Source organism: Heliconius melpomene, chromosome 20 (assembly GCF_056956725.1).
Source record: "Heliconius melpomene rosina isolate 202511_hmr_F chromosome 20, ASM5695672v1, whole genome shotgun sequence".
NCBI lineage: Eukaryota > Metazoa > Arthropoda > Insecta > Lepidoptera > Nymphalidae > Heliconius > Heliconius melpomene.
In genome coordinates, this window is record NC_140408.1 from 11,790,123 (window position 1) to 11,802,123 (window position 12,001).

Consider the following 12,001-nt stretch of genomic DNA (forward strand, 5'->3'; position numbering starts at 1 on the left):
GTTTGTTATATATTTTAGTAATATAAATATTATTTACCTAAAAAAGATTCAATTTTTTTTGTTTTTATGATAAAATGGAAAAAAATGATCGACCTAGCACGTCAGGGACAAAATATCGGTACTTTATAATCAACATCAAACAAAAGAATTGGACGACGACATTTTATAAAAAAAATAGCACTTTATCAAATAAAAAGACGCGTTTCGTATACTAAACTACTCTAAGAATTGAGAATGACTTTGACTCGCGTTTCGCGATCTGATCTATCATTTATTGAACATGAAGCTAAAAAAAATAGTTTTGGGTTCTTGAAAAACATGTACACTTTGCCCCCAAAAGATATATAGAAACACAACACATACTTTTGTTGACTGCAATCGTCCTGTTTGCCGACAATGTTGAAAGCCATTGTGTATCGATGTTCAATAATACCTTATCTTGAGGTGTTGTCAAAATTTTTATTTTATAACATAAGATGTAATTTCTTTATTTTTTTTATTTGTAGGCTTTATATTTTGTTAAAAAAATATTTATTTTATTATCTGTCTTTTTTTTATAGTATTATTTTCTTAAGAGTCATCCCATGTGGCCAAAGACTGAAATTGTGACTTTAAGTTACTTAAATCGTTGTGATGCGTAAACTTTAATAAAAAGCGATTTTATTTATATTGATTTTGCTTGATTTGAGGCTATTCATGTAAACTAAAACAAAAAATTGTCTTCTTCCTTTAAAAAACAGCCGGAATATGACCAATAAATACACTGGTCTGACAGACCCGACGTCCATATGTATGTTATAAAAAAATCACGTCCATAGTTAAAGGTTAACACTTTTTAAAATGACGTATTAATAAAAATAAAAGTATAATATTAATAATATTGGAAGGAGCGGATACAATTCCAGCCGTAAGAATAATCTATACTTCGATACTAATAATTTGTTTTGGACTGTCCATTTAATAGGAATTTCATTGTACAACTAGTAGTTACCTCCATTTGACCAATACCAGAGCCGCAAGTATTAGTAAATACTTATAAATAATAAATAAATTTGAAACTATTTAAAACGTTCGTTTTATACGACGGTTTAAGGCTATTTATTAGAAGTAATTTATTTATTTAAATCATTTCTTTAAGTTTTGATTAAAATGTGCGGACAATGGTAAAAAAACACGTGAATAGTTACTACATTCTTTTTTTTTAGTTACAGAATGGGACACTTAAATATCTTACTAATATTATAAAGGTGTTGGAAGATTAATGTTTGTTCCACTTTCACGCAAAACCTACAGAACTGATTTAGATAAAATTTTACAATTGTATAGCTTATACATCAGAATAACACATCAATAGTTTTGTATAATTTGGGTTTAATATAACAATATGTTTAAGCAGGCGAAGCCGCGCGTGGATCATTAGTATATTATAATATCATGATCGTTATTTATAATGTTCGAATATATTTATTGGCTTGCATATTAAAATGAAAGTGATCAACCTCAAAACTTCATGATTTTTAATTTTCTAAAAAAGATAATAAATAGCCTGCTCCTACTAACAATTTCGAAATATTCGTTTTATTTGGACAGTCGTACATATGTTATAAATATTTGTACATAATGTTTTCTTTCTAAAGAAATAATTTTTTTCTAAGTCAATTTAATTAAAAAATGGTAAATATTGAGTTGGGTCTCTTTCATTTCATTACATAGTAAAAAAAATGTTCAGGCACTTTGGTCACTTTCCACTTATCTACGTTTATAACGTTTAAACTACGCAATCTTTGATTTCAATATGTTTTTCATTAACAGTGATTCAAAGGAAGGTTTGATTTCAGTCCAATCTCAAATTCTTGTATGAGAAATATTGTTATACGCGTGATTGGACCGAAACGATAGTACGAATGATATCATTGTTTTTCATATAAGAATATTTTATAACATTGTGACATTGGACCGAGAACGAGTTCCGATAACAAAATTACATCTATAGTTCCATGCATTTTCATAAACATGTTTGGGGAACTACCCTCTAAAATGGGGAAATACGAGCTTATTTTACAAAGCTCGAGTCATTGTCGACAGTCGGTGTCGGTGTCGACTGTACTGTGTTTATTAGTAAACATTTAACAGTGTCGACTCTCTGCTATTGCTATATGCTATTTTAGATTATTCTTTCGATAAGGCCATCATCTTAGAGCGTGGAGTTGATTTTAATTCTAGATTATTCTTCTTTCAATTTAACAGCATGAGCTCTTTTCATATGATTTCTCAAACTACCCTTCTGTACGTAGAATTTTTCACACAAATTACAAGCATATGTAATACCAGTATGATTATGTTTTATATGACTATGCAATGTATTCCTCTCAGAATATGATCTAGAACAAAATGAGCATTGAAAACGTTTATCCGTATGACTTTTTTTATGTTTCTCTATATTTGTGACCGCTATTTTGCATATTTCGCACGTTATTTTCTTTTTGACTGGTCTGTTAGGATCGTGTATTTTTTCTAAATGACGATTCAATTTACTCTTACATGACAGTGACTTATTGCATAGTTTACACAAAAATCTCTTTATACCGTTGTGCGAGTCAATATGGCGGTTCAGCGTGTATTGTGTACAAAATCCTTTCCCGCAAATATCACAAATGAACGGCTTTAAAACATCGTGATTTTTAATGTGCGTCAAATAAACACCTTTGTGATCGAACGAGACCCAGCAAACTTTACATTTATACGGTTTAGGATCGCTCTCGAACGGCTCTCCTGGAGCGTGTGTTTTTTTATGTTTATTTAAAACTGTTATCGTTATAAAAGCTTTTTGGCATAAGTCGCATTTAAACGGCCTGTCATCGGTGTGTCTTCTTATATGATAAACTAAATTTTTGGATAAGGCAAAGGTTTTTGGACATAAATTACATTTAAACGGCCTAATTTTGTCGTGAACAGCGGATTTATGCTTGTTCAAATTAGTGATATCATTAGAAGCGTGGCCACACAAGTCACACATTATCTTTTTACTCATACCCATGTGCCTCAAAATATGTTTTTTTAACGAAAGCTTGTATAAAAACACTTTACCGCAAATATCACAAAAGAACTGCTTTGTTTTTAAGTGTGTGTTTGTATGGTAATTGAGAGATGTCGAATTATTATAGGTCTTATCACAGTATTCGCATTTATATAATTTCTTTTCTTTATGATATTTTTGATAATGACCGATGTATTTTTTATGTTCATTGAATGTTTTGAAACAAGTTTTACAATTAAACTCGTTTTTGTGTTTTCTGGTGATATGCCGGAGCAAATATTTATACATGTCGAAGTTTGCTGAACATTTTTTACAGCTATATTTGAACCCGTTGTCAGTTTTTATTCTGTTACACCATTTGAGATTAACGACGCTCTTTAACGGCTTCTTTTCTGGGGTGCCTGTAATAACAAAAGATATATATTTTTAAATATTATTTATATATTAAGAATTACAAAAGTATACGAGACCATTACGTACAACTGTACGCTGTGTCCTGCGCCACGATTGGTCAACAACTGTAAGGGCGCCAGATTGTGGGTTCGATTGTTCGATGGTAATATAATCTATTTATAAAAAAAGAACATGTTCCCACAGAGTGAGGTAAGACGCACGCACAGCCGCAACCGTTGATGGTAGAAACGTAAAATTTGGACAGATGTTTATTTTCGTAATCTGGTCACTCACTAAGAAGGGATTTTGAAAAATTTAAAGCCTAAAGTGATTAAATAGGGGTTCAAAATTTGTATGATTTTTTTAAAAACTGCACCGATTTTTATAAAATTTGAAATTCAGTTTTGTAAAAATATTTCGTTGAACACGTGTTTTGCTTCAGGGTACAGAACTTATTACATTTCCTATTCTTATTAAAAGAAAATAAGCAGTAGGTACTTATTACTTATGAACTAAACTGACCTAATCAAAAAAAAAATACATTTCCTGTTTTTATAAGAAAATAATTAAACAGTACTTATTACTTACTTTTATTAGATGTTCTTGACTTTTCTTTCTCCATAAAGGTTTTTTCACTCTTTTCTTCTGATTCACAAGAAATTTCTATTGTTTCCGGTTCCTGGTCAACATTATCATTGTCATAGGCGTCGATACTATTATTATCTAAAAAACAAAATATAGGTTAATATTCCTATAGGCAATTGCACCACGACGACTTTATTTTAGCTCCACGCTGCACATATAGCAGGGTAAGCAGAGGAAACCTAGTATTAAGACCACTCCGTTAACCACTTTCCACCGAATTCTGGACGCAGTGCGTGTTGAATGTCAGAACTGAACGCCGCGTTTTGTCTCGTTACCAGAGCTAGGAAAATGTTAAATATATACTCTATACGTACATATGTTAAGTAACGAAAATATAAAATAAAAAGAAAATAAAAAATGCCTCCAGAATTCGGCAGAAAGTGGGCAACGGAGTGTCTTAACACTAGGTTTCCTCTGCCTAGTCTGCTGTGTACGGGATACAGCGTGAAGCTGGTTTGTGCCCTGCGTTACGGCCTCAATGACCCTGGCCCTGAGTTTGATGATATAACAAATGTATTATGTTTTTTAAACATGTATTAATAATTTATAATAATTAATTAAATTACCTTCATTATTAACAATTTCCGGTTTCACAAAAACTTCTTTGTCTGAAAGAGAGAGAACATATAAACATAATAAGCAAATCAATTGTCTGCAAAGTCGGTTTACGGACGGTTAGTTTACGAGATAAAATTATAAGAAAATATCGAGGAAAATAATTATTATCATTGAATTATCATTACTTTGTGTAATACAAAAAAGGAGTTAATTATATTTTTTTTATGGAAAATGAAAAGGCAAATGAGCGTACGGGTTACCTGATGGTAACGTACCGCCCACGACCCCGTGTAGCACCAGGGGAGCTACAGGTGCGTTGCCTGCCTTTAAGGGGGATTGGGTCCCGGAGCCCAGCATTACTAAATGCGAAACGCATGGACATAAAGCCACTACTTAACGCCGGTTTTAAATGCCGGGGGTGGTAACGATCCGGTCGAGTCTGCCCATGCGTGTTGCCATTGCTGGCGACGTGATCCTCCCACACGTACTTTAGTTGCTTCTTGCGACACCACCAGTACCAGGGTGATCCTATTCTAAGCCGGGAACACGCGGCATTTTCTTTTTACCATTAATTAATATTTATTTGCATTAGTTATTTTTTTTTCCTACTTAAATTATACAGATTAATCAGTAAAAATGTGAACGCTTAGTACGATCGTCCCTCTCTATCGCCTCTTCCGCTCTCGTTTGCACACTCAACATAAACAGAACGTGACAATGAGTTTGACTTTTTTGTGCGTGCAGCCGTGTTGTCACGTCAAATAAATTGAATGTTTAACTTTATAAATTAACTAGCGGACGCGCGCAGCTTCGCGTGCTTATTTGCACCCTTAGGGATGAATTTTAATAAAACATGAAACACGTGTTCAATTAAATATTTTTAAGAGTCTGAACTTAGAATTTTATAAAAATCAATGTCGATTTAAAAACATTTCTATACAAACTTTCAACCCCTTATTTGCACCCTTAGGGGGTGAATTCTAAAGAACCATGAAACACATGTTCAATGAAATATTTTTAAGAGCCTGAATTTAAAATTTGATAAAAATCGGTGCCGATTTAAAAAAAACCCATACAAACTTGCAATCCCTATTTCATCCCTTTAGAGTTAAAATTTTTGTCCAGATTCCATCTACCATCAGCGGTTACGGCTGTGCGTGCGTCTTACCTCAGTCAGTGAGAACAAGTCCTTTTATATATATAGATAAGTAAAAAATAAAGAGAGCAAGCAAATAAACAATGTTTTTATCAGTTTCACGCTATTTTAGAGTAGATTTTTTTAGGTAAGTAGAGGGAACTTAGTGTCAAGACGAGAGAGATTTTCAATACATTGTGTATTGAAAATCTCTCTGTGTTGTGTTGAATGGTGGAACACGACGGAGCGCTTCGACTTGTCAGAGCAGCTAAATAAAAATAATTAATTCCCCCTAAATACGCGTCAAAACCACGACCACGACATATAGAATCGAATACTGTTCAATTTTGTGCAAGTTGCTAAAAATTTTTATCATTTCTGCTTTTCTTTCTAAGAGGGATTCGAACCCACAATTGTCGCATTGACAGTCGCACGCTTGTACTCCTGCACCATGATGATCTCAATTTAAAATAATTATGAAATAATTTAAATACACAAAAATACCTTCAGCTTTTTCTATTTTAATCTCCACTTGTTGTAATAATTCATCTGTAATCACAAAAGTATATTATTAATTGCAGCTAAAATTGAATAGGTTAGTCCTGCCGCTAGAACATGAGGTTTTCAAAAATATTTTAAAGTACTAACAGTTAATTGTGAGTCGGCCATGTGCACTAAGGCTTCCATACCAATTTCAGCATAGTAGGTCAACTGGGAAAAGGTACTCATTTTGTATACAATGAACTATTGATTTTTTTCTAAGAAATACCAGCAAAATTTTTCTTCTAGCATTTTTTCCTTTATTTGTGCTATAAGACTTTGCTTCTTACCAAATTTCAAGACTTTGAGTTCACGGGAACTACCCTGTAGGTTTTGATTCCCTTGAGTTTAGATAATTTGTGGCATAAACAGCTGTATCTTTTGATTGCATTGGCTTAGAAGTATGATTTTTTCACAACTCAAAGGGACAGTAGACCTGACTATTTAATATAAATTTTAGCTTGATACCTCTGCACGTTCCTAAGAAAATGATCCTAGATGGGTTGCGTTTTTTCCTTTTGAGGTACATATTCCTTAAATCTTTAGGATTCTATACCAATTTTTCCTTATTTATAATATTTTATAGTAATAAAGCTGAAGAGTTTATTTGATTGAATGCACTAAGCTCAGGAACAACTGGGTTACAAAACACACAACTATCACATTTATAGTTATGCCAGTAATCCACTATGTCATTATATTATCAAAATAAAATATAATACATTAACATAATTATAATATGCATCAAGATAATAGACACTTACTATTGCAATATTCTTGAAATTTCCTCTCACATTGTAGCACTTGTTTTTTAAATTTGTAAGCTTCTTTAAGCTTTCCAATACATGTATTACATATTGTGTAACTCACTTCAAATCCTGGCGATTGCAGCTGAAATATAACAAAAAGTATATAAAAGCAGGAGACAGTTTTGGGTTCGATTCCAACATTTAAAATAATGTAAGAAATTGATATAAAATTTATGTATTAACCAAAATATTAGTTGCAGAATTCCAAGCTACCAAAATAAAAACCGAGTTATATATCAGTAAACCCTGGTTGCCTTCCATTCATAAAATAAAAAATATATAAGAAAAATTAAACAATACTCAACTTACGTACAAACCTAAAGTATTTTTTAACATTTCTATATAAATTTCCTCATTATCATCCACTTTATGAGGAGAGTCTAAGGATTTAAATAGTCCGTCTGCATGACAGCATCTGCATAAAGTAGTCAAATTCCAAATACCCGACATACTTTATTATGTAGCACAGAAAACTATACAATAAACAGCTTATATTGCAATATATAAATTACTGAAAAATTATAATAATAATTTCCATTTTCTTTTAACTGTCAACTGTCATTGTCATATACTTATGTTCCTTGGTCATATATAAAATTGTCAAACGTCAATAGTTTATTTTTCAATATTCGTATATTTGCCACAGATTCTTGTTGTTACCAATAAAAACATCTAGGTTTTGAACTCTAATAATAAAATTAAAGCTACATGGGATGCTATCACTACTGTAACTGGGAGATTTAGAGCTGTCAGTGAACCTATTAAATTAAAAGTTAATAATATAATCTTAAATTCAGATTTAGAAGTGGCAAATACTTTTCTAAATTTTTTTTCTGATATATCTACTGAAGTAACACGTTCACTGCCATCATCTCCTTCGGAAGCAGAATTAATACTAAAAACCCATGTAAATAGTTGTAGACAAAATTTTGTGTTTAAGAATGTGTCACCAGATGAAATTGTCAAAACTTTAAAAAGCCTTAATTTAAAGAAAACTGGTGACTTATGGGGCATGTCTGTTAAAGTTTTTAATTCAATTATACCTAATATTGCTCCTTACCTTGCTTTAATTTTTAACAATTGTGTAGAATCCGGTACTTTTCCTGATTTAATGAAATATAGCAAAATAGTGCCGCTTTACAAAAGTGGAGATAGATCTGAGCCTGGAAATTACAGACCGATTTCTGTTTTGCCATCCTTAAGTAAAATATTTGAAAAAATAATGTTCAACCAGCTCACAATTTTCTTAAATATTAACAATTGTTTCCATAGTGAGCAATATGGTTTCACCAAAGGTAGGTCCACTACGGATGCGGGTGCCGCACTCCTAAAGCACATTTATGACGCATGGGAGAGGTCACAAAATGCAATTGGAGTGTTTTGTGACTTATCCAAAGCCTTTGATTGCGTAGACCATGTAACTCTGTTGTTAAAACTAAAACATTATGGTATACAGGATACTGCCCTTGACCTTATTGCCTCATATCTAAACCAAAGAATCCAGACGGTTAGTATAAATAATGTAAAATCATCTGGATCTCCTCTAAAGATGGGCGTTCCACAAGGATCTATACTTGGTCCTCTTTTATTTCTTCTTTATATTAACGACCTGCCTTTTTATGTGAAGAACCTATGTGATATTGTACTTTTCGCGGATGATACCTCTTTAATATTTAAGGTTGACAGAAATATAATAAACTATGACGAAGTGAATAGTGCATTATCGCATATTCTTCGTTGGTTTGATGTTAATAATCTAATGTTAAATGCTAAAAAAACGAAATGCATCGAGTTTGCCTTACCAAATGTTAAAAAACACAATTTTAATGTAATAATTAAAGGAGAACCTCTTAATGTGTCGGAATCAGCTATTTTCTTAGGTGTTACTATAGATTCCAAACTCCAGTGGAACGCTCATCTGGAAGCACTTGCAGATAAACTCAGCTCTGCCGCGTTCGCAATTAAGAAAGTAAGACAAATGACGGACGTTGAAACTGCCCGACTAGTCTACTTTAGCTATTTCCATAGTATTTTATCTTATGGAATGCTGTTATGGGGCAGTGCTTCAGATATCAATTCAATATTTATTCTCCAAAAAAGAGCCGTAAGATATATTTATAATCTAAGAGCTCGAGATTCTCTGCGAGATGTTTTCAAAGATGCAGGTATTATTACAGTTGCTTCCCAATTTCTATACTATAATATTCTCTTTGTCCGACAAAATATACATTATTATAGAAAAAATAGCGACAGTCATACGATAGAAACGAGAAATAAAGATAAGCTTGTTACACCCAGTTTTCGCCTCCAAAAAGTTAATAAATCCTTTATGGGTCTGAGTATACGTGTATATAATAAAATTCCGCAGTGTATTCTTAATTTGCCACTTCCAAAATTTAAAATATCTGTAAAAAAAATTCTAACAAGTAAAGCTTATTACACTGTTCAAGAATATTTAGAGGATAAGCATGTATGGAATTAATGTCTATTGAATGTCAGGCAGGACAGCTGCCAGCTAATGTAATAGTAAAATACGAGTATACCATTGACTTTAAAAAGAGCAACTGTTGAGTTTCTTGCCGGCTCTTCTCAGCAGAACTGCCTTCCGAACCGGTGGTAGCTTTTTGTTGACATGTACATTCGACGATTCAAAAGTGCTTATAAAGTTTATTTGAATAAAGAATATTTTGAATTTGAATTTGAATTTAGGATTTGGATACGGATACAGATTGTTTTGGTTTCAGTTACAGATATTAAATTATTTTGGATATTCATTAGTATCGGTTAGGGAAAAGGAGTAACATAACATCCCTGCTTATGATGGCATCGTTGTGCACATGGGTGTAGGAATAGCGAGGACTGAGTGAACCATGCCCACCCCGGAATACTCTTGTGACCATCTCAAAAATTATACCAATAAAAATTTGCCCTAAATAATTAGAAAAACTTTTACATATATATAAATGTATACAGCTTTAGCTAACATATATGTCCAATATGTACATATATGTAAGCTAAATTTTAATCCCTCTCCAGACAGTGTCTCTAGATATGCCCAGGGTGGTTGAGAAGCGCTGATTGTAAATGCTGTTTTAGGGACAGTTTTTATTAGCCCACGACATTTGACTGAAAATATATTTTTTTACTTATCTAGTTAGACAACCTAACAATTTAAAATGGTAATAAAGTGTAGTAAGCAGTGATTATAATTTTTTTTAGCAGGGGCACAAGGATACGACTGTAACGCGACGATTGTGGGTTCGATCTCTACTTGGGGGGAATTAATTATTATTTATTAATATCTTCAATTCTTCGTTCTTGCACCAAGGCAAAAGCCCAGCGTTGAGTTTCGCTTCTTAATACGCAATGCCTCGACACCAGAGCGAAGAAAAGAAAATTTTAAATTTCAATAAATATTTCATTTCCGAGTGGGGAACGAACTCACATCTAGACGCGTTTACGTTTTTGCCCCGCGTCAAAACTGGCCATGTATTCTTTCAATCTTATCTGAGACTGACATGTTTTCCCATCAATTAATATAATGACCCGCATGCGTCTTTCGCCTCGTCGACTGTGATCAATCTTTTCATACGTGCCCTTTGGTCTTCAAGCGTTAATGTGACCTTCAAATATAAAAACAGAGGTGAACGAAATCCTTTTTCTCTTATGAGCCCGCCATTCGCGTTCTTGCCATTTTTATGATTCCCTACCTCAAATGGAAATCTCTAGAATCGTGATATTAATCGTGTATTAAACTGAAATTAATATCAAATATTCAGGTCTATGGCATCACAGAAGAAATCAGGGTTCTAAGTCAACGCGATCAAAAGATTAATTCACCGCGCAACCAAAACCTATAGTGTAAATACTTACCGTACCGCTTATGAAAACTACCGGTTATGAAATTTGGCACGAAATGAGAACTTACAATAAAAAATAAAGAAACAATTTCGAAAAGTGAAAATTTACAACTATTTCTTTCAATAAAAAAAAATACAAACTTAAGTACTGTTATTTTTTTTTAAATACTTTGTTTCTTTAGTATAGATGGGAAAAGTGTGGTGTTGTTACCCAATAGGCAATGTTTTGTGGCAAATAGTGGTTCACTAAGTTTATCTCTGTCATCTATATATATAAAAGGACTTGTCCTCACTGACTGAGGTAAGACGCACGCACAGCCGCTGATGGTGGATACGTGAAATTTGGACAGATGTTTACTTTCGTAATCTGGACATCCACTAAGAAGGGATTTTAAAAAATTTTTATCCTAAAGGGGTAAAATAGGAGTTGAAAGTTTGTATGGAAAAAAATTAAATCGGCACCGATTTTTATAAAATTGTAAATTCAGACTCTTATAAATATTTAATTGAACACGTGTTTCACGGTTTTTTAGAATTTACCCTCTAAAGGTGCCAATAAGGGGTTGAAAGTTTGTTTGGAAAAATCTTTAAATCGCCACCGATTTTCATAAAATTCGAAACTTAGACTCTTAAAAATATTTCATTGGACACATGTTTCGTGGTTTATTTTAATTCATCCCCCAGGCGTGCAAATAAGGGGTTGAAAGTTCGTATGGAAAAGTCTCTAAATCGCCACTGATTTTTATAAGATTTGAAATTGAGACTCTTAAAAATATTTTATTGAACACGTGTTTCATGGTTTATTAGAATTTACCTCTAAGGGTATTATTACCCTATTACCCGCAGGCGAAGCTGCGCGCGTCCGCTAGTAATAGATATATACATTTTTTAGATTCATGCTTTATCCCTACCTAGAGTAAGAGTAGCCAGAGAAAACCCCTCATTGCATGCCTCTTATTGCCTCGTTCACTGTCATCCACCTCTTCACACATGCCCTCCGATGTGTCCTCGTGGTTTTTACGTG

General features: G+C 32.9%; 1 protein-coding gene across 1 annotated transcript; it reads right to left on the reverse strand.

The window, feature by feature from the left end:
- Positions 1-1,180: 1,180 nt before the first annotated feature.
- LOC146528019 (uncharacterized) lies at positions 1,181-7,690 on the reverse strand. Its single transcript, XM_085204005.1, has 6 exons — positions 7,427-7,690; positions 7,073-7,199; positions 6,273-6,317; positions 4,642-4,683; positions 4,019-4,153; positions 1,181-3,438 (listed from the first exon to the last, which is right to left on the reverse strand). Exons 1-6 carry the CDS (start codon positions 7,565-7,567, stop codon positions 2,225-2,227), a joined length of 1,704 nt encoding a protein of 567 aa, XP_085060131.1. The 5' UTR covers positions 7,568-7,690; the 3' UTR covers positions 1,181-2,224.
- Between the last annotated feature and the right edge of the window lie 4,311 nt (positions 7,691-12,001).

Bases quoted from the DNA above. Each gene is read 5' to 3' on its own strand.
- LOC146528019 (XM_085204005.1), bottom strand. From the start codon at position 7,567: ATGTCGGGTATTTGGAATTTGACTACTTTATGCAGATGCTGTCATGCA. The intron at 6,318-7,072 runs GTAAGTGTCTAT...TTGTGATTACAG, and splicing joins ATTTCAAGAATATTGCAATA to ATGAATTATTACAACAAGTG. The intron at 4,154-4,641 runs GTAATTTAATTA...TTTGTTTTTTAG, and splicing joins GGAAATTGTTAATAATGAAG to ATAATAATAGTATCGACGCC.